This window comes from Sturnira hondurensis, unplaced genomic scaffold (genome assembly GCF_014824575.4).
Source record: "Sturnira hondurensis isolate 20B ecotype Veracruz unplaced genomic scaffold, ASM1482457v3 Scaffold0014854, whole genome shotgun sequence".
Taxonomy (NCBI): Eukaryota; Metazoa; Chordata; class Mammalia; order Chiroptera; family Phyllostomidae; genus Sturnira; species Sturnira hondurensis.
The window spans coordinates 11,094,672-11,122,303 of record NW_028087485.1 but is presented as its reverse complement, the minus strand read 5'-3'; the positions used below and the strand labels follow the sequence as shown (position 1 = coordinate 11,122,303).

Sequence of the window (27,632 nt, the reverse complement as noted above, 5' to 3'; positions counted from 1 at the left end):
CACTGAGAAGAGAGACCCACAGAGACCAGCCCTGCATCACATGGGTTCTGAGGCTCCTGGCCGCAGCAGGATCAGGAAGGACAGAGATACCAGTGCATGAAGTTAGTGTGGAATTGCTGAAGAGGTGTCAGACACACACCTTCCCCCAGCACTCCCAGGGACACTCCCCACAGACTGTTCCATGGCCTGTGCCCCATGTGTTTTAACAGAGGCTTTGAAATGGGAAGTAACTTCTACTCTGAAGATAGCAGCAAAGGAGAACAGGCAAGTTGGAAAGTCCCTGGCTCTGGCTATCCCACCCTGGTGGCAGAGGGCTTTTGCCTTGTGCCTGAAAAACTGCTTAGTCTCATATCTCTGTTGGACTGAATTTCCAGCAGAATGAGAGCTAGGGGACAACTAAGAAAAAGGATGTGACCTGACAGCAAGCTTCTGTTTATCACCTTCTTCTCAGTTTGAACACACCGTAACAAGGGCATGGCAGAATGGATCAAACCTGGTTTTGAAGAAACTGAAACTGTGGACTGCATAGTTGGAGAGTAAAGTGACATTCTTTCCCTTCCTTTCAACCTTTTGCTCATCCTGTCTGTAGGATTTATTTTCAGCATCAGGGCTGAGCCTGAACAGCCTGTCCTCGTGGTGGCAGGCCCCAACGGAGCCCCGAACTGTGGGCACCAGAGCCACAGACCTGTCAGAGGGAATGGCCCTCCCGACAGCTGCTGTTCAGGGGCCCGCTCGCTGATGGGGGACTCTGCCCTCAGAATTAGCCAACACAGTAAGGGAAAGTGGAGGAGGTGGTAGATAAAACCGAAGAAACCTTGAATTTCTTCCTTTTCCCTGTCTTAAAAGGTGTGACACGGTTTCAACCCGGCTGCCCATGCACTGGTTTGGCAGCTGACTCCAAACCAACCTAGTGTTACTGGCTCAGCCCTGTTATGTGCTTACATCTGTGGGTATGCGCTTTGTGGTGGTTTACCCTGATTCCTCATTTTGCTTGTTAGCTCCTTAAAGGCGGAACTTGGCTCTGAGGGCTTTGGTAATCTATCAGAGTGCTGAGAACAGTGCTGGGTTTATGGTAATGGCTTAACTCTAATCTTACTGTGTGACCTTGGTGAGAGATTCCTTTCCTTTTTGGTTGGGCCTGAGTGTTACTAAATTAGTCCACAAGCATGTTGGATGTTTACTGTTTCTTAGGACTCCGTGGGGCCTTGTGGAAAATCTATAATGTAACACTGGGTCTCTTTCTTCCGAACCCTGAGAATCAAGCTGTGCCCCAGTTTCAGTGAGGAAACGGATAGTAGCGGCATGCTTGTTTCTCCAGAAGAGGGCCTGCCACCCTGGCCATCTACACCTGCTAATGTATAAACCTCAACACAGCGTGTTCTTCCCTCAGTGAGTTCTTCCCACAGTGAGTTCTTCCCTCCACAGTGAATCCCTCACTGGTAAGCCTGTAGAGGACAGGTCTCTTCCAGACAGTCAAGGAAGGCAGCAACTACTTATTTATAACAGGTGATGGACTTTCAGGTCCTAAAAAGCAGCAATTCATGGAGACATATTAAAATGAAAGGGATAATAATAATAACAGCTAAGGTTATAAAGCGCTTTCTGTGTGTCAAGCAATATGCTTGGTACTTTATATACATTACCTTATTTAATCCTCACTACCAGCCCTGTATGATAAACATTAGTATTATCACCCCCATTTTGCAGATGAGTAAGTACAGTGAGGCTCACCCAGCTCCAGCCTGCTAGTGAGTGCATGGTGAAGCTAGGATATGAGTCCAGGCAGGCTGACTCTAGAGCCATGGCCTTAACAATGTTATCTTGAAAATTACTAGCTACTGGTTGAAACTTTTTTCAGGGTCCAGACGCAACCAAATCCCACAGTGATGCACCAAGGTCTTTCCTTGGAAACATCTTTGCAGTGTTCCTTGTTCAGCTTTAACTAGTACTGAATTTGGAAGAATAAGTAGAGATTAGGAGGAAGAAAAATTGGTGTTTTGCTTCTGTCTCACCAGAACTTCCCTTCCAAGCAGTCCAACACGTGATCACTAAGTGAAGTCACTTAGTTCTAAGAACACCTCTGAGAGCCTGTCCTTAGACTGGTGAAATTACAAGGTTAAGGATAAACCTTTATTGCTTCTGGAAGACAAGAGGGCTGCTTCTCATTGGAAAACCCAAACCAGTGCTGGGAAAGGTCTCGTTTAGAGAAAGTAGAGGACGGTGGGAGATTAGATTAGGTCCTTTCAGAGAAAATGAAAGATCAGAGCTCCAATTTCTGTTCAGTCTCTTGCCAAAATGGAGCATTCCAGCCCTAATGCCCTGAGTAGGCCATTCTCATTTTTAGGGGAAAAGTTATCATCCTTTGAGTTTCAGCAAGTTCCCCAAGTAGTAGAAAGAAAAAGGTTTCAGTCTTCCTGGCCGAGAAAAGGTGTATCTGATTTCCACTGTCCTCCAAGGACAAGGAGAGAGAGACCTCAGTTTGCACTTACCATAAAAACTGCCTGCAGCTACTTGGACCACCTTCTCCTCTCTGGCTGTCCCATTAGCCATTGACCATCACTGAAAGACTACTTTGTGCGCAGCACTCCTTTCCTTCCTCCCTCCCAGGTACTGTGTCCTCAATGAGGCAATAATCACACTTAAGACCAGAGACATCAGGATTATTTTATTTTATATTTTTTGAGAGAGGGGAGGGGAGGGAGAAAGAGAGGGGAAGAAACATTGATATGAGCCACACTGATCAGTTGCCTCTTGTTTGTGCCTTGACCAAGGATGGAACCTGCATCCTAGGCATGGGCCCTGGCTGGATATTGAACCAATGACTTTCCACTTTATGGGATGACACCCAATCAGCTGAGCCACACTGGCCAGGCGAGCACCACTCCTCGTAGAAACAAGACATTATGCTACAGTGATAAAGAGTTTAGAGGGGTGGCATAGAGAGCAAACCTGTTAGCCAGACCTTCTTGGTTCTGTGGCATAAGGACAGGTTTGTCCCAAATCTGGAATCACTGTCAGGGGTGAACTTCGTTTCCCAACAACTTTCTATGGAATGAAATCTGTCGTCATTTTCTCCATCATCAGAATAAGCAGTAGCAGCTCAGCTCCCTCTCACTGATGGGAGACACAGGCAAAGGCGATGTCTAGACTTATGTCTTGTGATGATGCTCTTGCTTACGGTTTCAGAGCCTGATCTCTCAAGCTCTCCTTTCCTGATTTGTGGAAGAAATGGGGCCAAAAGCCATAATCTCTAACTGGTGAAAATATATCTGAAGCAGATCAGATGCCAAAGGCCAGTGGGAGAAACAGATGGCTATTACCATGAAAAATCCTCTTAAAATCCTCCACCTTCTTTCTTCCTTTTAACTACTATATGTTTCCAATCATCCAGAGATGAATTTCTTCTATGATTAGAGATTTGGCTGAGTTCAAGTGGAACAGCCTGGAAGTGGGAACAGAGCAGTCACAGTGTCTTTTGGAAAATGGAAAGTTGGCCCTGAGGTATGAGCACTCACTGTAGAAGGGATTCAGTGAATCCTTTTAGAGCCCACCCAAGCCTAGAGATCACCTGATAGATGTGATCAAAGAAGCCCAATTAATTAAAGACCTCTGAATTTCAAGTTTCTAAATGGGTCTTAAGTAATTAAAATAGAAACCTAAACTGATTTTGCCAATCATGAGTTTTGCCAGTGGTTTATATCAGCTACCCCAGGGCGGAGCAGTCTTCACCTGCCACTGGTGGAAGCTCACAATCCCCGGAGCTCAGAGGACCCAGAAATCACTGAAGGTCAAACATCAAACTGCTTTACCAGGTTCCCTTTCTAGCTCCCCATAGACCAACCTCTCACTTGCTGGGAGTGAGTTTGAATTGCTCGAATGGTTGTTCTCTGAGAAACCAAGTTTAACCTGTAAACTCAGGAACGTGCTGCCCCAAGTGAGAACGGGCTGACAGTATAGGAAGAGCACTGGACTGGAAGTAAGAAAACTCGTTTCTAATTCCAGCTTTGTGTCTTTGGGTAGTTTACAACCTTTCTAGACATCTTTTCCTTCTTATGTGAAAACAGGGCTATGGATTAGGAATCAGATAGGTGATTTCAAAGGCTCCTCGCTGAACTATTATTTTTATAGTTTTATCGCTATGGTAACACTGCCAAAAAAAGAGGTACAGCTGCCTTCCATGTCACTGTCCTCAAATATGAGTGATGACTCTGAACCCTCCTGGCCACCATTTTAACCACCTGATTCATCTTACTGGGATTCATCAAATACTCTCTTTCCATTTTCCTTTGTTTCCATATCAACAGCCTTCATTGATTTGGCACCTTTTAGTTGCTGGACACTATATTTTTATGTTTATTTTCTGTACCATCCCTAATCTTCATAATATTGTTAGAAAATATGATGATGATGATGACTATTTTACAGATAAAGAAACTAAAGCTCAGACAGGTCAAGAGCATATAACTAGTAAATAATGATGCAAAAATCTGAACCCAGGATTCTGACTCCACAGTCTCTTTTCCATGACATCCCATTGCAAATGTCTTGTTGCAGTCCACATTTATTTCCTATCCAAAAGAAGTCTGAGTAAGTTTCTCTGTTGGTATCTTGTGGTTTTATGCTCATTTGCCAGCCTGGCAGAGAGGCCATACATGTTGCCTGGACTGGGAGTGGCTGGTGACAGACTGAAAGACTCTCCTCAGATAGGTTATACTGCAGGTGTCAGGCCAAACTGAGAAGGTAATGAACACAAGTTTGCTGTCAGGTCACATTCTTTTCCTTAGTGTCCCCTAATTCTTATTCTGCTGGAATTCAGTCCAACAGAGATCTGAGACTGAGCAGTTTTTCAGGCACAAGACAAAGCCGTCTGACATCAGGGTGGGATAGCTACTGCCAGACAGTTTTCCAAAAGTAAAACCAAGGAAAGAAGATAATAAACTCTTTAAAGCAAAAAAGAACAAAAATGTACTGTGAAACTTATAATAAACATTGAGGAAAACTGTATGACAACACTAGAACAAAGGACAGGAGGGGGCAGATGGAAATAAACTATTGCAAGGTGATTACATGTTATATGAAGCCATAGAACATTATCTCAAAGGTACACTGTGATCAGTTTAAAGGTGCATATTGTAAGCCCTAGAGCAAACACTAAAAAAAAAAATGAAGAGGTATAGCTAAAAAGTCAACAGTGAACATAAAATGAAGTACTAAAAATATTCAGTTAATCCAAAAGAAGGCAGAAAAAAAAATGAATGAAGAACAGATGGGAGAAATTAAAAAGAAAAAGCAAGATGGCAGATTTTAACTTAGCCATACTGATAAATTAAATGTAACACTAATTAATAGGCAGAGATTGTTAAACTACATATTAAATCACAACTCAACTATGGGCTATCAAAAAGAAATCTATGTAAAATATAAGGACAGATTTGTTGAAAATAAAAAGAGATTAAAATGTTATATAAACACTGAAAAAAGGTAGATTTCTTATACTAATATCTGACAAAGGAAACTTCAAAACAAGGAATATTATCAGGAATAAAGAATGAAATTTTATAATGATAAAGGGGCCAGTTCATTAATAACACAACTCTATACATATGTACACCTAGTAACACAGCTTTAAAATCCTGAATGAATCAAAAGTGACAAAACTGAAAGAAGAAACAAAAAAGTCTATTACAGTTGCAGGTTTCTTTCAGTAACTGATAGAACAAGTAGACAGAAAATCAGTATATATAGACGATTTAAACAACATTACCAGCCAACTTTATCTAGAGGCAAATATATAAAAAATTCTACTCAACAGAATATATAGTCTTTTGAAATGCATATAGAACATTCAACAAGACAAGACTATATGCTGGGCCATAAAACAAATCTCGATAAAAACTGAAATCACATGGCGTATACTTTCAAACTACCAGGGAATTAAATAAGAAATTAGTAACAGCCCTGGCTGATGCAGCTCAGTGGATTGAGTGTGGGCTACCAGTTCAATTCCCAGTCAGGGCACATGGCTTGGTTGCAGGCCAGGCCCCCAGTGGGGGCCACTTGAGAGGCAACCACACATTGATATTTCTCTCCCTCTCTTTCTCCCTCCCTTCCCCTCTCTCAAAAATAAATAAATTAATTTAAAAAAAAAAGAAATTAGTAACAAAAATTTATCTGGAAAATCCCCAAATACTGAAAACAAAACAATATACTTCTAAATAAATGAGAAAATATTTCTGAACTGAGTGAAAATGAAAGCACAGCATACCAAAATTTGTAGGATGTTGTTAACATGGAAATTTTATAGCTCTAAATTTTTATATTAGCAAAGAAGAGTTAAAATCAATGAACTAAGTTACCATCTTAAAAAAATGAGAAAAAAAGAGCAAATTAAAACAAAGCAAACAGAGGAAGTAACAAAGATAATTATATAAATCAATAAAATAGAAACAGAAAAACAAAAGAAAATTAATGAAACAAAAAGCTGATTCTTTGAAAAGATTAATAAAATTGATAAACCTCTAGCCAGATTGATTAGAAACAAAACAGAAAACACACATTACCTAGATCATGAATGATAAATCCTATAGGCATTTAAAGGAAAAAGAGAGAATATTCTGTGTGACTTATGCCAATGAATTCAACAACCTCTAAGAATGAACTTTCTCAAAGACACAAACTATAGTTTAAGGCTCAAGAACCACTAGAAAACCTGGAAGTACTAGCCATGGTAATCAGACGAAAAGAGGAAATAAAAGGCATCCAAACTGGAAAGGAAGAAGTAAAACTGCCATTATTTGCAGATGACATAATACTGTATATAAAGAACCCTAAAGATTCCACCAAAAACTATGAGAATTGATAAATTCAGCCAAGTAGCAAGATACAAAATAAATATTCATAAATTGGTTGCATTTTTGTACACCAATAATAAAGTATCAGAGAGGGAAACTAAGAAAACAATTCCATTTACATTACATAAAAAAATACTTAGGAATAAATTTAAGCAAGGAGGTAAAAGGCCTGTACTCAGAAAACTATAAGACACCGAAGAAGACCCAAAGAAATGGAAGCATATTCTGCGCTCATGGCCAAGAAGAACAAGCATCATGAGAGCGTCCGTACTACCCAAAGCAATCTACAGATTTGACACAATTCCTATTAAAATACCAATGCTGTATTTCACAGAACTAGAATAATCAAAAAATGTATAGAAAACCATGAGGAGCCAAATAGTCCCAGCAACCTTGAGAAAGATAAACAAAATTGGAGGTATCACACCACCTGATATCAAACTATAAAAGGCTATATAGTAATCAAAACATGGATGGATCTAAAGGGTATTATGCTAAGTGAAATAAGTTAGTCAGAGAAAGACAAATACCATGTGATTTCACTTATATGTGGAATCCAAAGAACGAAATAAACAAAAATTGAAATAGACTCATAAATACAGAGAACAGACTGATGGTAGCCACAGGGGAGATGGAATGGGACATGGGGTAAAAAAGATTGAAGGAATTAAGAAGTACAAATTGGTCATTACAAAACAGTCATGGGGATGTAAAGTACAGCACAGGGAATACAGTCAATAACATTGTAATAACTATGTATGGTGCCAGGTGGGTACTAAAAATATTGGGGGAACATTCTGTAAAATATATGATTGTCTAACTGCTATGCTGTACACCTGAAACTAGTATGAAATAATATTGAATGCAAACTATAATAGAATAAAATTTAAAAATAAAATTATTACGGATTTAAAAAAAAGAACAAGTAGAAAAATCTGATTCTCCCTAAGTCGATTTAAGAAATTAAATTACTAATTAAAATACTGCCCACAGAAGTATAGTAATAAATGCAATTTATTGTGAAATATATAAAAATAACTTGGATTGATTCAGAGCCATCTTATGGATCAAATTATATGGTATAGTAAAATGTAAATGACAGAACTAGGTGGTGGTTATATTGGTATTCACATATATTTTTCAACTTTACTGTATGTTTGAAATTTCTCATAATAAAATGTTGTGTAAAAAACACTTCTCACAAAGGAAACTGTAGGTCCAGATTCCTTCACTGGTAAATTCTATTAATCGTTAACCAAGAACTACTACCAATCCTTCACAAACTTTTTTTTTCTTTAAAAGAAGAAAGAAATATCCCCCAACTCATTTTATAGAGCAGAATAACTCCACTACCCAAACCAGGCAAAGACATCACAAGGAAACTAAACTATGAAGTCATATCCCTCACAAACAGTGACACAAAAATAATCAATGAAACATTAGCAGTTCAAATTCTGTACTATATAAACTAAATACTGTATCGTAATCAAGAGGGGTTTATCCCAGGAATGTATGGTTGGATATTTAAAATTCAGTCACCACAGTAACAGAATAAAAGCAAAATCCATATGATCATCTCAATATACACAGAAAAAGCACTGAGAAAATTAAATATTCATTTATAATTAAAACTCTCAGCAAACTTGGAATAGAAAGGAAGTTCCTCGACCTCATAAAGGGAATCTATTAAAACTTACAGCTAACACACTTAATGATGAGAGACCAAATGTTTTCTCCTGCAGATCTGGCAAGATGTTTACTTTTAACCACTGCAATATTGTACTGGAGGCCTTAGCCAGTGCAGTAAGAAAAGAAAAAGAAACCAAATGTTTACAGCCCTGGCTGAGGTAGTGTCCTGCCCCTTAGGTTGTGGGTCCAGTTGGAGTTGCATCTCTCTTACTCCTTCCCTCCTTCCCCTCTTTCTAAAAGCAATAGCATGTCCATGGGTGAGGATTAAATAAATAAATAAATTAAAGGCTTACAGATTTTAAAGAAAGCAGTAAAACTAAATTTATTTGTATGCAATATGGTTGCAAGCAGAAATAATTCTAAAGACTCTCCAAAAAAGAATAAATAAATTTATTAAAGTTGCAGAGGGAAAGGTCAATTTAAAAATAATTATATTTCTGTATGCTAGTGAAAAACAATTGGAAATTAAAATTTAAAAATACCATTTATAGTCCTTGCTGGTGTGGTTCAGTGGATTGAGTGCTGGCCTGCTAACCAAAGAGGTGTTGGTTTACCAGTCAGGGCACAGGCCTGGGTTGTGGGCCAGGTCCCCAGTTGGGGGTGTATGAGAGCTAACAGGTCACTGCTTCTCTCGTACATCTATGTTTTTCTTCCTCTTTTTCTCCCTCCCTTCCCCTCTCTCTCTAAAAATAAAAATATAGCCCTGGCTGGTATGGCTCAGTGGATTGAGTGCCGACCTGCAAACCTAAGGGTCACTGGTTCAATTCCCAGTCAGGGCGCATGCCTGGGCTGCAGCCGGGTCCCTGCTGGGGGCACATGAGAGGCAACCACATGTTGATCTTTCTCTTCCTCTCTTTCTCCTTCCCTTCCTCTCTCTCTAACAATAAATAAATAAAGTCTTTAGAAATAAATAAATAAATAAAATTCAAAGATAAAATGTAAAAAACATTTATGTAATACAAAAATGAAATATTTAGGGATGGAACAAAAGCCTGCTACCAGAGGCAGTTTAATTGTCACTTGCTACTCACTGATAGGGTTATGATATGAGTCTGCAAGCAATTCGTCTCTGCAGTCAAACCTCTCTGCTAATGATAATCTGTATTTGCAGCCGCTCCCTAGCACTGGCATCACCGCCTCAGCCCTGTCTCAGATCATCAGGCAACAGATTCTCAAAAAGAGCATGCGACCTAGATCCCTTGCATGTTCAGTTCACAGTAGGGATCATGCTCCCATGAGAATCTAACACCATGCTGATCTGACAGGAGGTGGAACTCAGGCAGTAAGTGACAGGGAGTGGCTATAAACACAGATGAAGTTTCGTTCGCAATGGGCTGAATGCCCGTTGCTCACTTCCTGCTATGTGGCCCAGTTCCTAACAGGCCACAGATGGAGGGATACTGATCCATGGTGCAGGGGTTAGGGACCCCTGCACTAGAAGCCAAGAGCGGGAGATAGCTGACATACTCAAAATATCTAAATCAATAAAGTTATTGGTGAAATGAAAACTGTCACTTTTATTTTATGGAAAAAACTAAATGGACTTTTAGGCCAACCCAATATATAAAGAACTCACACAACTCAACACCAAACAAACAAACAATCCTATTTAAAAAGGGCAGAAAATCTCATCATACACTTCTCCCAAGAAGACATACATATGAAGAGATGTGAAAAGATGCTCAATTTTACTAGCTACTAGGAAAATGCAAATCAGCAGACTCAGAGAGCAGGATGACAGCTAAGGGGTGGCGAGGTGAGGGGTGGAGGAATGAGCAGAAAGGAAAAAGGTGACATGGACAATGGTGTGGTGACCCCAGAGGGGAGAGGGTATAGGGGACTAAATGATAATGAAAAATATACAATAAAAATTTAAAAAAAATTTAAAAACTACAATAAGATATCACTTCACACCTGTCAGAATGGCTATGATCAACAAGACAGGTAATAACAAGTGTTGGAAAGGTTTTGGAGAGAAAGGAACCCTCATTCGCTGCTGGTGGTGAACCTGTACAGCCTCTGTGGAAAACACTATGGCAGTTCCTCCACAAATTCAGAACAGAGTTATCATATGGTCCAGCAACCCCTCTTCTGGGTATCTACCCCCCAAATTTGAAAACATTTATTCACAAAGATATATGCTCCCTTATGTTCACTGCATCATTAGTCATGGAGGCCAAGACATGGAAACAACCAAAGTGTCCTTCGATGGATGGATGGATAAAGATGTGGTACATATATATATACAGTAGAATACTACTTGGCCATAAGAAAAGGTGAAATGCTACCATTTGTGACAATGTGGATGGACCTAGAGAATATTTTGCTAAGTGAAATAAATCACTCAGAAAAAGCTAAGCACCATGTAATTTCACTCACACGTGGGGTATAAAACTGAAACTCAGACACAGACAACAGTACGGTGGTTACCATCTTTTCCTATCATCTCTTGCCATTTCTTTGTCATTTATATGCCTTCTTGGGAGAGCTGTGTGATCAGGTCCTCTGCCCATCTTTACCTGGATTGTCTGCTTGCTGTTGAGGTGCGTCTCCTTTAGGGTGGGGCCAAACATGGTGATGGCAGATGATCTGACTTTGGGCGCTGCAATAGGGCACACAGCACACTGCTGCAGATCATGTGTGATAGAAACGTGCACTTGAGACCAGTGTCATCTTATTAACCAATGTCACCCCAATAAATCTAATTAAAAAGATAAAATCAAAGTATAAAAAACATGAATGAGAAAAGTTAAAAGGTGTAAATAAACAGGTTATGATCATGAACTTGAAAAAATATTATTAGTGTCAATTCTCCTCCAAGTTGATCAATAAAGTTAATGCAATTCCAATAAAATCTTACCAGTCTTTTTTTTGTGTGTGTGGTGGTGGTAGTAGTGGTTACATAAATATACTTTATTATATGTTAATTATATCTCAATAAAGTTAAATAAAAAATAAGTCCAATATATCATGACTAGTCAAAAAAAAAGTACAGCATGGCAGTAAGCTTATCTGTTTTTGGTCTTACTATTCCATTCTTGGTTGAGACCAGGAGCACTCAGACTGATATACCACCCACTCTAAGCTAGTACTTCCTAGTATTTCACCAACACCAAGGATTCCCCTCATCGTACTCCTCCACTGCATTCCTCCACCCCTGGCATTTTTCCTGACAAATTAAATGGACTCTGGGTGGCAATCAACAGTGTTTAGAATAATTTTGAGCTGGGCACTAGCCACATGAGATTTTTTTTTAAGTGGGTACATTTACCTGCACTTTCTGACATACTCAATCGATTTGCCAAGCTTTGGGACTTACACACACATTATGGACATCTAGTGAAGATTCTGCTTTTGCCTTTTCTATGAAACTGAGGCAGGGATGAGAGGTATGAGATGATCATGGCTCATGTGGAAATTTACTCCAAATTAAGGGTCATTAGCCAACCTTTGATGGGTGTACAATGAGGCAGTATTTCACCAGAATGCAAGAGCAGGAAGGTTGACTTGTCCTCCTTAGACTTGTAAAGGGCAGGTGGGGCGACTGCAAGCGTGCCAAACACATCGCTGAGGGAGGTCTAGAGGAAGCACACAGCCAAAGGTCTACACAAGAAAGTGCTGAAACCTGATTCTTACACTGTGAAGTCCTCAAGGATGGGCCAGTTTGATTTTTGTATTTTGATGGCCCCTGGCTTGGTGCAAAGCAGATATTCCTGTACTTTAGCACAGAAAAGAAGTAATAAAATATGGGGAACTTGAAGTTAGGGCACCCATTAGTCTTTGTCTTATTGTACTAACCAAGGACACCCAGAAGCAGAGAATTCTTAGATCAAAGCAGATTCTGAGAGATTCCCTGGGAAGCAAGAATTGGTTATTTTTCATAACACTTTAGCTCAAACTGGAAAGAAGAAAAGAAAAGAAAAGAAAAGAAAAGAAAAGAAAAGAAAAGAAAAGAAAAGAAAAGGAGGAAGGAAAGAAACAAGCCAATAGCACAGGAATTAGAATAAATAGCAGCAACCTGAGAAGAAAATCATAGACCTCATAGAATGAGCATCCCTCCCTCCACTGGGTGCTCTCAGTGACTTTCTGTCCAAGATAACCTGCATATTTCTCCAGGCACAATTATTCAATATAATTGTTTAGAAACAAGGATCTAGCCCTGGCTGGCTTAGCTCAGTGGATTGAGTGCGGGCCTGTGAACCACACGATTGTGGTTTGATTCCCAGTCAGGGTACATGCCTGGGTTGCAGGCCAGTTCCCAGCAGGGGACTCACGAGAGGCCACCATACATTGATACTTCTCTCCTTCCCTTCCCCTCTAAAGATAAATAAATAAAATCTTTTTTAAAAAAGTTAAAAAAAAAGAAACAAGGATCTAAAAGATGGACACAAATCTTCTAGGCTAAAAAAAGAAAATACTTTTAACTATCTCCTCTATACAGACACCCTGCACATAACATGCAGAAAATTTTCTTCCTTTCCTACTTTCATCTAATATACTTCAGGATTAAACACAACGGTTTCAGAACTGATTTAAGTTGGCCAGCTCTCCCAGTCCAGCCATGTCTTTCGAGCCTGTTACCAAAGGGCTCTCCACTGCCCTAAGATTTATTGATCTGACAGACTGGCTCTGCCCTTCAGCAGGGGGGACCAGGTAACGAACCTCACCGTGGGTGATTAGTGAGAGGCCATCAGCTGGTTAAAGGAGTGGTGACAGTGACTTTCGTTAATTTCCCTGGGCAGTTGCTCCACCTCTCTGACTTTATTTGGCTGAAGCCCTAGACACCCCTTGTGAAGCCTTTCTTTGCACTAATTACAGATCCAGCATGCCCGGACCCTCACCCTGCACAAGCAAGGAATGAAATCACGGTAAGAGGCAGCCAAGGTAATAAGGGATGGGGAACACAATACACTAATATCACACTAGGCCCTCTCTTTCTCATGGTTTATTTCGGGGGCAGCAGTGTGGAGCTCTCTGCCCAGCTCGAACCGAAATGCAGTCGTCTCTGTTCTCCCCACCTGAGGTTTCTTTTCCTGGAAACGTATCATGTCTCAAGGAAGGAAAGAGAAAATGTGGTCTGTGTACCTTTATTGACTGCTAGTTCGGCATGGGGTCCCTGCCTCCCCACCTAGCTGCACTGGATATCCCTCCCTAACAGACAAGAGTTCTTTCCCAGAAGTCTCATTTGTGGGCTATCCGGCTTCCCTTCTAGCTGGCTAGGTCATTTTAAGATTGCCAACTTCCTTTGAGCAGGATCACTGTGAAAGGTCAAAGTGCTGTTACGGCAGTTAGCAAAAACATTTCTAATCGTCACAGCCATGACAGAGGTAACACATCTGCATAGCAACACTTCTGGTCTCCGATGTTACCACAGAGGCAAACCATGTTTTTCTGAGCATCCTTGCCGTTTTAAGCTACCTCCTCAGGAAGAGGTCTTGGTGGAAATAAAACAAAAGTTCCCAGAGATCTGTTTGGAAGGAAGGAGGTGGCTAAAAATCAAACTGAAGAAGGAAGTCCTATCTGAACACTCTCATCTAATAACTAGATAAAGGATCTTTCTTAGGTGAAACGAGGAAAGCAAGGGCTTCTGTCTCCTGGAACCTTTTGAAAAGCTGGTAACTCCTGGAATTCCTGTAAACTGCAACGCTATCCCTCCTATGCACTGCCAATGATGCTTCACTGGGCAATGGAGCCTGACCGAGGAAGACCGACAGTTTATGTGACAGGCATTTCAAAATTTGTGCTTAGTTGGAGAAAAATGCTGACAGAGGCAGAGAACAATAATAAGCTGAGCTCTTCACCAGCGACCTCAGCGTTCATCTAGCTTGGCTCTGGGACATTAATTTTAAGAGTCTTCATTTTGCCTTTTAAAAACAAAATGGAACTACTACTTTAAAAATAATTAAAATTCTGCCCTGGCTGAGTAGCTAAGTTGGTTGGGGAGCAACTCCATGCACCAAAAGGTTGTGGCTTCAATTCCCAGTCAGGGGACATATTGGGGTGTTGGTGGGAGGTAACCAACTGATGTTTCTCTCTCAAATTGGTGTTTTTTTCTCTCTCAAATTAGTAAAGCATATCCTTGGATAAGAATTTTAAAAAATTATGCAAAGCTCTTCACACAATACAATATACAGATGATGTGTTATAGAATTGCATACCTGAGACCTATATAGTTTTGCTAACCAAAGGCACCTCTATAAATCCAATTAAAAAATAAAAATAAAAGAAGCAAAATGACATCATAGTTGGATGTAACAGTAGAGCAATGCATTCAGAGTGGTGAGAGTAAGTTTTTAATTAAATATAAAATCTCATATTTATTTGAATACTTTATTGGGAAAAATAAATAGTTTTTCAAATATGTAGACAGAAAAAAGAGCCTATCGATTATGTATTCATTGTACAAAATTCATTTATATTAGGTCAGGTATTCACCCATAAAAAGTAAAAATATATCCAAGAAATTAGAAAAAGTAGAATCTAAGAAACAACGAAAGTAACTGGGGTGAGTCAGGTTTGGGTGGGAAACTGGAACCCCCTGGAGTAGGAGAGTCCCAAATTAAAGTGGGATCAGGAGGATGTGTAAATAAAAGTATTAAATTGTTTTTTTAATTGTATGTATTAATTTTTAGAGAGAGAGGAAGGGAGGGAGCAATGGCAGGGGAGAGAGCTATTTGTTGTCCCCCTTATTTATTCATTCACTGGTTGACTTGCATATGTGCCCTGATCAGGGGTCAAACCCACAGCCTTGGCGTATGGGGATGATGCCCTAACCAACTGAGCTCCTTGGCCAAAGCCAAAAGTATTAAATTATTTACTGTTATAAAAACAATCACTAGAAAAATGTGAAAACAATGATATTACTAATTATAACTGGGCGAATGAGGAGGGAGCAAGGGCTTCCTGAGTCCTACATTCTTCATGTTTTACGATGGAGTGTAAACAGATGTTAGGTGGTGACTCAGTACTTTTTGTTGCTGTTTGATTTTGATTTTCCTAGAATAAATAGTTGTCTTTGAAAAAATGATTAAAATGCAGTGTGCAGCCTTTTAGATTTTGACTCACATAAATATATCATCTATTAAAAGAAATAAAAACGAACTTTGAAAAGATCGCCATGTTCCTTTGGAATGTGGGAAAGTTTTATTTCTCATTAGTGACCCTGACACGCTGGGGTAGAGGCTCTGCCCTCACATGTAAAGTGGTCGCCTTGTGCCAGGAGCCTCTGTGTGGACATCCCTGCCCCGCTGGCAGGCAGCCTCCCCAGGCCCCTGGTCAGCACTTCCTTTCCTCAGCTGAATGGGCCCTTTCCAAACTGGGAACTTCCCCAGGAGTGAGCCCTGTCACCTTCACTCTCCTCTCCCTGGCCAGCCTTCTCCTCCAGGATAACTGGCAAGCTCAGGTTGTCAGACACCCCTCAGCCTGATGAAATGGAAGAAGCTCAGACTCTGGTTTCAAACAAACCTGGGTTCACATACGGCTTTACCATTAATAGCTGTGTACCCTTGGACAAACTCTCGGTCTCTTTACTCTCCTAATCTATAAAATGAGGATAATGGCACCTATTTCAAATAGTTGATGTAAGAATTAAGTCAATAAGCTAAGTAAAAGCGCCTAGCTCAATAACTACTAGTTGTTCCTTTCACCTATTTGTATCCTTTTAAAATGCACGATAGTTTCTTCCCTATTTCTCGTAGCTTACCTTCTGGTCCAAGTAAGAGAATGGCCATCCTAAGTGGCACATAATCAGCTCTTATGTGTACCTTCTCAAGATGCCCAATGTAACATAAAATTGATTTCTGAGGTTAAGCGGCTTGTAGGGAAATGAGAACCCCTCTGGCTCTGACTCTGTGTCTTTCCTGCTTTAGTGGATCCATGACTAAAGAACTCACGTCAAACTTTTTTTCTGCCCAACAGGTCAACTGAAATGCCAGATTCTAAGCAAAGTCACCCAGGAAGGCCGGGTCAGACAGCTGGCCCTGTGTCATATGCCCGCACTCAGTTAGAGTTCCCACAGCAACCATCACTCAGGCTTACTGAGAAAGCTGTGTAAAACCATAGGCTGTTGTAGACAAATACAATGCCAAGTACAGGAAACTGAGTTATGGCTACTGTGGGAGTCTGAAATCTCAGCTCTCCAGCATATGTCTCTGCCAAGGCCATCTTGCATCACAGTTAAGGTCCTGTTCTAGCATGAGAAAACATCACAGCGGCTATCACAGAGGGCTGCTCAGAGGCCTCAGTTGCCTGGGGGAGAACTTTATATAGGTGGCTGCCATGGGGAAAGTGAACCATACTCACCTCCTACTCAGAAAGCCCCAACTCACAGCTTTTCAGCCCCCTTCTCGTTGTCTTCCCCAACCACCAGTGGTACGCTACAGCTGGGTCATGCACACCTGGCCTGTGACAGCTGAGTGTTTCATTTTCAAGCAATGCAAGAGCCACTCTGCTTCACACTGGTACCCGTGGTGGGGGCATTCACACACAACTCTACAAATCAGCCCCCTTCCCACCATTCACCCCCTCTACCAGTCGTTAAGCATTTATTAGCACTGAAGGGCCAACAATTCGAAAGCTGAAATATCAGGTTCCATTTTCATAAACCTTGACACTCTTCGAATATTTCTCTTAAAATCTTCTTGGGCTTTCATCTAGATGTTCCCAAGCAGTGGGTGCCACCCAGAGCCCTTAACATTATTTGCCCCCCAAACTAGGACTCTCCTCTTATTCGCGTCCCACTGGGGTATAAAATGGCACAACCACTGTAGGAAACAGTATGGTAGCTTCTCAAAAACTTAAACACAGAATTACAATTTGATCCAGCAATTCATTCCTGAACATACATACAAAAGAACTGAAAGCAGGGACTCAAACAGCTGTTAGTGCACTGATGTCTTCACAACAGCCAAAAGGTGAAAACAACCTAAATGTCCACTGATAGACGAATGAATGAACAAAATGTGCTATATATGAGATAGTCTCTTCAATAAATGGCGTTGGGAAAACTACACTGGTACATGTGAAAAAATGAACTAGACCACCAGTTTACACCACACAAAAGAATGAACTAAAAAGAGAAAAAAAGACTTAAACAGAAGCCACGAAACCATAAAAATCCTGGAAGAAAACATGGGCAGTAAAATCTTAGATGTCTCACGTAGCAATATTTTTGCAGATATATCTCCTAGGGAAGGGAAACAAAGGAGGAAAAAAAAAACAAATGATACTACAACAAATTAAAAAGCTTTTGCACAGCTAAAGAAGCCATCAGCAGGATGGGAAGAAAACCTGCTGTACTGGAGAACATATTCGCCAATGACATATCTGGTAAGGGGTTAATCTCCAAAATATACAAAAAACTAATACAACTCAACACTAGGAAGACAAACGATCCAATCAAAAAACGGGTAAAGGACTTGAATACCCTCTTCTCCAAAGAGGACATACAGATGGCCAATAGACATATGAAAAACTGTCCAATATCACTAATCATCAGAGAAATGCAAATTAAATCCATAATGAGATACCATCTCACACCTTTCAGAATAGCTACCATCAATAACTCAACAAACAACAAGTGCTGACAAGGATGTGGAGAAAAGGGAACCCTTGGGCACTGGTAGTGGGAATGCAAACTGGTACAACCATTGTGGAGAACAGTATGGAGTTTCCAAAAAAAATAAAAATAGAACTCCCCTTTGACCCAGTGATTCCACTTCTGGGAATATATCCTAAGAATCCTGAAACACCATTACAAGAAAATATATGCACCCCTAAGTTCATAGCAGTGCTCTTTACTATAACCAATACTTAGAAACAGTCTAAGTGTCCATCGGTAGGTGAGTGGATATAAAAAGCTGTGGTACATTACACAGTGGAGTACTATACAGCAATGAAAAAAGGAACCTCTTACCTTTTGTGATAGTATGGATGGACCTGGAGGTTATAATGCTAAGTGAAATAAGCCAGTCAGTGGAAGACAAATACCACATGATCTCACTTATATGTGGAATCTAACAAACACAATACACTAGTAAACAAAATAGAAACAGAAGTATAGATGCAATGCACAGACTGACAGCTGCTGGGAGGCAGTGGGGCCTGAATGAAAGATGGTGAAGGGATTAGTCAAAGAACATTTCTGCATGACCATGGACAAAAATGATGATACGGGGATTGACTGAGAGAGGGGCAGAGGTGGGGCTGGGTGGAGGTGGGCAAAGGGAGAAAAAGTAGGGACAACTGCAATAGCATAAACAATAAAAGAGTGATATATATATAATGCAATATATTGCATGAATAACGCAATATTATTCAGTCTTGAAGAGGAATGAAATTCTGGTATATGCTTCAACTTGGTTGAACCTCAAAGACATTATGCTAAGTGAAATAAACCAGATACAAAAGGACAAATATTACATGATTCCACTTATATGGGCCACCTAGCATGGTCAACTACATAGAGACAGAAAGTATAACAGCAGTTACGAGGGGCTGGAGGGGGAGAAGAAATGGGTAGTTAATGTTTAACAGGTATAGGATTTAGGGTTGGGAAGATGAAAAAGTTCTGGAGATGGACAGTGGTGATGGTTGCACAAAATGTGAGTGTACTTAATGCCATTGAACTGTACAATAAAAATGTTCAAAATGGTAAATTTACATGTATTTTATCACATAAAAAAGGAGTCAACATGAATAAGTTTCACTATCAACCTCAGACAAATGACACCTGTGTGTACAATATAAACATGCACGCAGCCCTGGCTGGTGTGCTTCAGTGGGTTGGGCATCGCCCACAAACTGAAGGGTGGCAGGTTTGACTCCCAGTCAGGGCACACACCTGGGCTGTGGGCCAGGTCCCTGGCTGGGGGTGTGAATGAGGCAACCAATCAATGTTGCTCTCCCTCTCCTCTTCCCTTCCCCTTTCTCTAAAAATGTATAAAATCTTTTAAAAAATGTATGCAGTTTGTTACATTAGAAAATGCAAAACCATTCAGTCATGCTGAGGGTAGTAACTGATTAAAAAGCTCTGCCCTCCATGAAGCCAATGAGAAGTAACAGAAAAATGTCATCTATCTTCTAGACAACTGAAAAAGAAAAACCCATGTGAGAGAATGGACTTGGTTTAATAAACAATAATGGATTTACAAGCATCACCTTGAAATGCCTCACACAGAGGATGGAATGTGTCTAGGGGTTGTCAGAACTCAAAAACTCAACAAATCTCTTGCTAGAAAAAATGCCAGGCTGGGCAGGCAGATCTAGCAAAGAACCCTCTCTCGTCACTATTTACTAGGTGCTATAAATTCTAGTTACTTGCCTATTCATGGTATTTAGGTTTTATTCTAGGAGTCCATTAGAATCTACTTGGGGATTAAATTTCTAACTTTTTCTTTCTACTTAGTTTGCCACTAACAACTGCAGGGCCCTACTGCATCTCCAAGCCAGCTCTTTGGGAAGCTGTGAACATACTTAACATTAAGTGATATTAGCACTGATGTTCATAAGTGAAGGGAGAGAAGTACTCGAACACATGTTGGAGATTAACAAGGCAGTAAATACTTCCAATCTGATAGTGCTGAGAATAAAATCAAGTGTACCCTAAGCTGTCATGCAGCACCCTTCAAAGTCAGCAACAACTATTTTGAGAGCAGTTTTGCAAAGGGTCCCAGAATAGTATCACCACCCTTCCCCCACTCCCCAAGTGCAAAGGATTGTTAAGAGAGGGAACGAGTACACAAAACCTGCATGAGAATAAGCACTACCCTCCGACTGCTCACCACCAATCCCCACTCCTTAGCACCGCACCTTATATGCAGTAGGCCTGTAATTATTTATTGACTAAATCAATCTTAGAGAGCTGTTATCCCTTCCCCATTCTCAAAGAGAACGATGTACTCTCCCTCTCTGTAGAAACTGCCTCATCTCTGGTTTGTGGACTCTTTTTGAGAAGCACTTTCATCACTTCATTTAACTTTGAAAGAAGGTGGAGGAGGGTGAGGACATGTGCTTGCTAATCACTCTCTTCCAGATTGCCTCATGCGCCAGAATGAATTTTTATTATTGGTCTGTGGCTGCTGTAGAAGAATTTCAGCCTGACCTTCCCAAGCTGCTGGGGGATGAATACTGCACGTGGCTGACAGGGAAAATGTGTCTTTTTTTTTTAAAATAAAGCTTTTATTTAGACTAACCAGAGCTCGCTGTGGTAGGAAAGTCACCCTTTTTCTCACTGAACAACATAGAAGATGCTGAATCCTTTTGTATAAAAATGGCATAGTAAAATTGATCTGAATTGGTCCATCAGAAAAAAAGTAGCATTTCGAAGCACCTCACAGAGAGCAGTGGTATCAAAGAAGAGGACTCAGGGCTGCTCCAATAGGCAGAACAGAAAAAAAGAAAATGAAGCCATTTATAATGGCAGTTTAAATAAGTGAATGGATTCTCGCAGGTGGCCTCACAAAAGAGAACAATTATGTCAAAGGAACAACTGATATACTAATAGAATCCTATCCATCTGGCTGAGGAAAGAGCCACTGGTGGGAATACTGAGAAGCTTGTCTGTTAGGAAAAAGGCTTGCTTGGTGCCTCACTGGGAGAGTAGAACAGCTTTTGGGAACACTGGAAGGCATGTTGAGCCATAGTTGGCTGGCCCTGTTAGCAAGAGGCTCATAGAAGGGTTATACTGACACACTAACGAAAAAGGCAGTGCAGAGCATATGTGGGCTGTTAAAAATTAGCTTGGAGCCTATATACCTGGACTCTCACCTCATGAATACCCTGGCCCTCCAACTCACGGATAAAGTGCGAAGAGCCCTGGCTGGCTGGCTCGGATGGTGGGAGCACTGTTCTGTATACCAAAACGTTGTGGGTTCAGTCCCGGTCAGGGTACATAACTAGGTTGTGGGTTTGATCCTGGTTGGGGTGCACACAGGAGACAACTGATCAATGTTTCTCTCTCACATCAATGTTTCTCTTTCTTCCTCTCCCCCCTAACCCTCCATCTCTCTAAAACAAAATAAAACAAATAATACACATATCCTTGGGTGAGGATTTTTTAAAAAGAATAAAGCAGAAAGAAAGGAGATTGTGTGACTAGTATGCCTCATTTTGTGCTTTTAAAAATAGGACTCAAGAGTCTCATTCTGAAACATCAAGTTCAAGCCCATGCCATGCGCTCAAGTCCCATCTCTACTTTTATATAACACAGAGCTGAGTGCAGGCACTTTGGGAGATAGGGAAATCAGGCCAGACTCAGGAAAAACACACACACACACACAATATTATCTGCATCTCCAACTTGGTCCACAACATAGAAACACCTGCTCAGAAATAATTTCTCAAGGCAAACAGAACTCAATTACTAAAGAAAATCTGCCCAAATGAGGGCTCATGTTTTGACAAGTAAACAGCATGAAATTAAGCTGAACTCTGGGGTTTTTTAATTGGCAGTTTCATCCATTTCTAAGTTTTCATTTCTTACTTTCAAAAATCAAAATGACTCTCTGCCTAAAATAAAAAAACAGAAATGCTTTATCACCCACTCTAAAATAAGAATTCTCCAAAATTTCCTTTACATATCTTCTATATAATTAAACAAACCTCTCATTTGGCACAAAAATGGAAGCCATTACTATTTAAAGTATTATCAATAAAGCCCTTACTAATTCCTCTTAGCAGCCTGGCTTTTGCCACTCCTGCTAGAAGCCCTGTCACAAGGTCCTTCTGCTACCAGACAGAGGGCAACTCACTCGACTCTAGCCACTGGGGAGGGTTACTCCAGGAAGAGTAATGGCTTACCTGTTCCTCTGACAACTGGGATATGTGATTCACAGCAGCATAGGACTCGATTTTGGGGTTAAAGTGGTTGATGATGGCTCTGAAACAAAGAATTAACATTAAGATAGCACCAGATGTAAGAAAAGGATAAATGAGTTTAAAAAAGTATTGCGTACTCTCTGGTTTAGAGCATGGGAGTGATTGCCAGAGGTGAGCTGTCCTCTTATTAAACATGAGATCACATGGGGGTGAACAAATAACTCTGAAGGGGGAAGGGTTTAATAATTTATTAGTGACAATAGAATTAACCACCTCTGCTTTGCAAATAAGCTAGAGAAAACCTCACAACCAAACAAAAAACAAAACCAAGCACCCTTCAGACAAGAAACAGGACCCAGGAGGCCGCCCACTAGGGGGCCCCTGGTGCTTCGGTCAGAATGAGCAGCAGTTCCCTCCCCTGTGACTTGGGAGCACAGGGCATCCAGCGGAACCGACTGCACGCTCAATACATTCTATGAAGAAGCTTAGCTTAGCAAAGTCTAGAATTAATCTTCATATATTAGGCAATATTTCAAATAAAAAATTTATTTCCAGCCATTGAAACCAAAATCTGAGTGCCATTTTTCTTAAAGATTTTATTTATTTATCTTTAGAGAGGAAGGGAAGGAGAGAGGATAGAAACAACAATGTATGGTTGCCTCTTGTGCATCCTCTGCTTGGAACTGGCCAGCAATCCAGGCATGTGCCCTGACTGGGAATCGAACTGGAATCCTTTAGTTCACAGGCCCGTGCTCAATCCACTGAGCTACACCAGCCAGGGCTGAGTGCCATTTTCAAACACTATCCTTCACATTCAAAGATCACCAAGTCTTATCAAATCAACCTCAAAAAATCTCTGAAATCTGAAGTAAATAAATTTCTTTGAAACCAATGCCTTGGTATAGGTCCTTGTCATTTCTTGTCTAGTGTAGCAGAAAAAACACAGGTTTCAGATCAGGGTTTTAGTATGACTCCATATTGATATAAAATTATTGAATAAATGGAGAGAAGAGAAATTTTTTTAACAGAACAATTTCAAATACGTGTAGATACTTTCTTCCTTAGGAGGTGGAGTTTAGTTTCCATTCCCCCTGAGGGTATCCTAGATTAGTAACTTGTTTCAAAGAATAGAGGAGCAAAAGGGAAAAATGGTAACTTTACAGTGAAAAGCCCTGAAGAACCCCCAGTGACATCGGGTCATGTGCTGTCAGGCAACCCCTGGTGTGCTCTGATGGTAAGGGCACCTCACTTCTTTTCTGTGCCTCCGAAAACCCATGACCCTGANGTGTAGATACTTTCTTCCTTAGGAGGTGGAGTTTAGTTTCCATTCCCCCTGAGGGTATCCTAGATTAGTAACTTGTTTCCAAAGAATAGAGGAGCAAAAGGGAAAAACGGTAACTTTACAGTGAAAAGCCCTGAAGAACCCCCAGTGACATCGGGTCATGTGCTGTCAGGCAACCCCTGGTGTGCTCTGATGGTAAGGGCACCTCACTTCTTTTCTGTGCCTCCGAAAACCCATGACCCTGAGCTGTGTCCTGAGCAGAAAGAGAACATGAGTGGATAAACTGGTGAAATGAAACATAAAATATGGAGTTTAGTTAATAGTTTTGTATCAATGCCAGTTTCCTTTGGTTCACAGGCCAGCGCTCAGTCCACTGAGCCACACTAGTCAGGGCTCAATGCCAGTTTCTTAGTGCTGATGAATGTACCATGGTAATGTAAAAAAGGGATAATTAGGTTGAGAGACATATTTTGCATTTTTTTCCTGTAATTTTAAAATTATTCCAATAAAAAGTTTACTAAAATGTGTGTGGCAGCAAAATAGAAATCAATGTTTTCTTCTACTATAACTTACTGAATGTGGAGAATTATAGAGCCACTTAATCTAATCGAGTTAATAAAAGTATAAACTAGAAACTTCACAAAAACATAATTTGGAATCCTATTTTGACCACTTATTATTCTGAATGATTTGGGGGAAGCTATATGTCTCATCAGAGGGGGAAAAAGTGGGAATAATAATACTTATCTTACCACTTAGCACAGTACCTAGGAATAGTACATTGTAGGCGTACAATAAATGTTTGTTTAAAGAGTGACTAAATACTAGAGGATTCTTGCAACATTTATATAATAAAGCAATGTCAAATGCCTAGCATAATGCCTGGCACACAGCTGGTGCCCAATAAATATTCAATGAATGAATAAATTAAATACGACAGAAACGGGTCAAGAGCCCTATGCTTTATGCTGCAGAACTTGTATGTTAATACTGTTTGGTGGAGCGTATGACAGATTTGCCACTCAGGGAATTTATATCTTTTTGGGGGGAGTGGAGAATATATATTTGGAATGAAGATAAAACTACCCTCCAACCTGCTCTATAACATTCTCATCTCAGAGCTTCAGGTCTCAGAAGAGGTTAAGGTCTCCCACCATGCAAGCTGAGGGACTGTTTGGAAACCCGAGAGTTGTGGAACAGTCTAAACTCAGACAGTAATCTCTAACTCAGCCCCCACAAAGGGCACAGAGGACACATCTCTGCTTTACTTTCCTTGCTGGAGATGCCAAGTGCAGGGCACTAGGCCTAGGAGGTAAGAAAAACAGCCTGACGCTAGCTGTTTCCCTTTGGGATCTTTAGCAAGAAATTTGAGAGAAGGCGCTTCTTACTATTGAAATAGAAACATATTCTAAGATTGCAAAGAGATGACAAAACACTGAAACCAGGTTAAGTCAGCCCCCACTGAGTGACACATGCCTTTGCAATGGCTGACATACTTAGTTTCTCCTTCCCCAGGAAGTTTGGAGGCTACTAAGGGCTCACCTAAGTTACGATTCCACACTGCCCTAAACTGGGACTTGCGGCAGAAGGATAAGGTATCAGATTTAAGGATGAGGGAAGAGTCTCTTTTTTTCAGGCTTTCTTTCCCACGGGTATCACCTCCAAAAGGATTTACTACCATCTCTTCTGAATACTGGGTGCAGGGGCGGCAAGGGGGCTTCTCCTGAAGGATTCTGACAGTAGCTCTCTCATTTTCACTGATCGAAACCTGAGAAAAAGCAACTGTCTGGTGCTGAAGTATAAAATGTGAGTGTTCCAGCAAGGAAGAAATGGCAGTTTTTTTAATATCAGAAGATGAATGAACAGAATGTGAGTTTAAGTCCCTTCTACCCATTCTATCCAAACCCTGCCCCTACAAAAGAGGGCAGGGTCAGAAAAGGTGAATACTACAAGCAGGACCCAAGTGCCTTGCTCCTGACTAGCCTGATACAAAATAAAGTTCAGAAAAAGTAGCTGAAGAGACCAGAAAGGAGTCTTGCATGGCCAGTAGGCTAGGGCAGGCTATCTCAGGGCATCCCCATTAGATTCTATTGAATTGTTATGAATACCGTATTTTGTCATGTATAATGTGCTGCCACATTTTTGGCTCAAACTTTCAGGGGGAAAAATCTTTTGTTTTAATTTTATAATTCATTCATTCATTTATATTTAGATACTTGTTATTTGTATTATAAAAGAATTTTTGCCTTTGTTTTTGAACATATTATGGTATAAGAAATTTTATGTAACAAATAATTACAAAACACAAGAACAGACACAAGGTATTTCAGGTACTACCCAAGCATAATGCACATTCTTATTTTTCCCTAAAAAATTTGGGCCCTAGCTGGTGTAGCTCAGTGGATTGAGCACGGGCCTGTGAAGCAAAGGGTCGCAAGTTCCATTCCCAGTCAGGGCACATGCCTGGGTTGCAGGCCATGTCCCCAGTAGGAGACACATGAGGAGCAACCACACATTGACGTTTCTTTCCCACTCTTTCTCCTTCCCTTCCCCTCTCCTAAAAAAAATAAATAAAATTTAAAAAAATTTGGGGTAAAAATTTTTGCATCATACACAATAAATTACAATATTTGTTCCTCAGTCCCCCAATCCATATGTTGAAGCCATAATCTCTAGTATGACTGTATTTGCAGAGAGGGCCTTTACTGAAGTAACTAAGGTTAAATGAGGTCATAAGGGCTGGGCACTGATCCAACATAATTAGTGTACTTATAAGAAGAGACAATAGAAAGATTGCTTGATCTCTCTCTCTCCACCATGTAGGGACAGCCAAAAGGTGGCTGGCTGGCTGTAAGTCAGGAAGCGTCTGCACCAGAAACTGACCCTGCTGGACTTTGATCTAGAGACTTCTATCACCCAGAACTATAAGAAAATAAAATTGTTTTTTAAGCTGCCTAGCCTATAGTATTTTGTTATGGCAGCTGAGAAAACTAATACATGGATGTTCTGCTCCCCACAGGGACCCTGGCATTTGGGCAAAACAGCTCACAGGCCAGAATCAGTCTTTGTTTATCAAAGTAGTAAAACAGATAAAGTCCGCTTCTCATTATGCAGGTGACTTCCTCTTTTCGTGCCCTTTACCTTGTAGATTACTGTTTCCTTCTTTTCTAGAAGAGGATCATTCTGAGCTTCCTATCCTACAAAGTACCAATCACAAGTGCCACAAATGTAGCGACAGGAGCAACCAGCTTCTCAGACAGATTGGACTTGGCCTTTTAGCCTTTACTAAGTGAGAAACACAGACTTTAGTAAAGAAAGATTTTGCAGGAGTTTTTGAGTGGCCCGTGCCATAAAGAAAACCACACACATTCACTGAACAGAGACAATGTCTGAAAGGACAGCAGTGCAGGCAACACCATGAACGGCAAAGAAAGAGCACCCCAAACAGCACTCTATGTCCTTAGCAGTCAGTCCTCACTCCTCTAACCCTCTTCTCAGCCCCTAGCAATCGCTAATCTTCTTTCTATATAGTAATCTGTTGGGTTGGCCAAAAAGTCCATTTAGTTTTTTCCATAAACTAAGACATATTATTCATTTTCACCCATAACTTTATTGATCTGGATATTTTGAGCATGTTGGCTATCTCCTGCTATTGGCTTCTAGTGGGTGGTGGCCAGGGCTGCTGCTGAATATCTTCCAATGCATAAGACAGCCCCACAGCAAAGAATTATTTGGCCAAAATGTCAATAGTACCAAGAAGCTTCACAAACCATTTTTCACACATTTGATCAGTTATAGAACCTTCTCCATATACTGCTCAAATCTTTTTTTGTGTGTTTCAGTTGCATTTTTATCTTTCTTTTTTGTTTTTTTTAAATTTTTTATATTTTATTTATTTATCTTTAGAAGGGAAGGGAAGGAGAAAGGGAGAGAAATATCAATGTATGGTTGCTTCTCATGCGTCCCATGCTGGGAACTGGCCCCTGCTGGGAACT

At 40.5% G+C, this 27,632-nt stretch overlaps 1 protein-coding gene across 4 annotated transcripts in view; it reads right to left on the bottom strand.

The window, feature by feature from the left end:
• The window catches only part of ARMH3 (armadillo like helical domain containing 3), a 186,606-nt gene that overhangs the window by 7,483 nt on the left and 151,491 nt on the right, over window positions 1-27,632 (bottom strand). For 3 of the 4 annotated variants that reach the window (XM_037064084.1, XM_037064085.1, XM_037064086.1), the window contains exon 24: window positions 22,338-22,416. The exons of the other annotated variant lie outside the window; for it this stretch is intronic. In XM_037064084.1, the coding sequence (XP_036919979.1) occupies window positions 22,338-22,416 (79 nt within the window). The remainder of the gene's footprint in view (window positions 1-22,337; window positions 22,417-27,632) is intronic. 4 annotated transcript variants of the gene reach the window in all.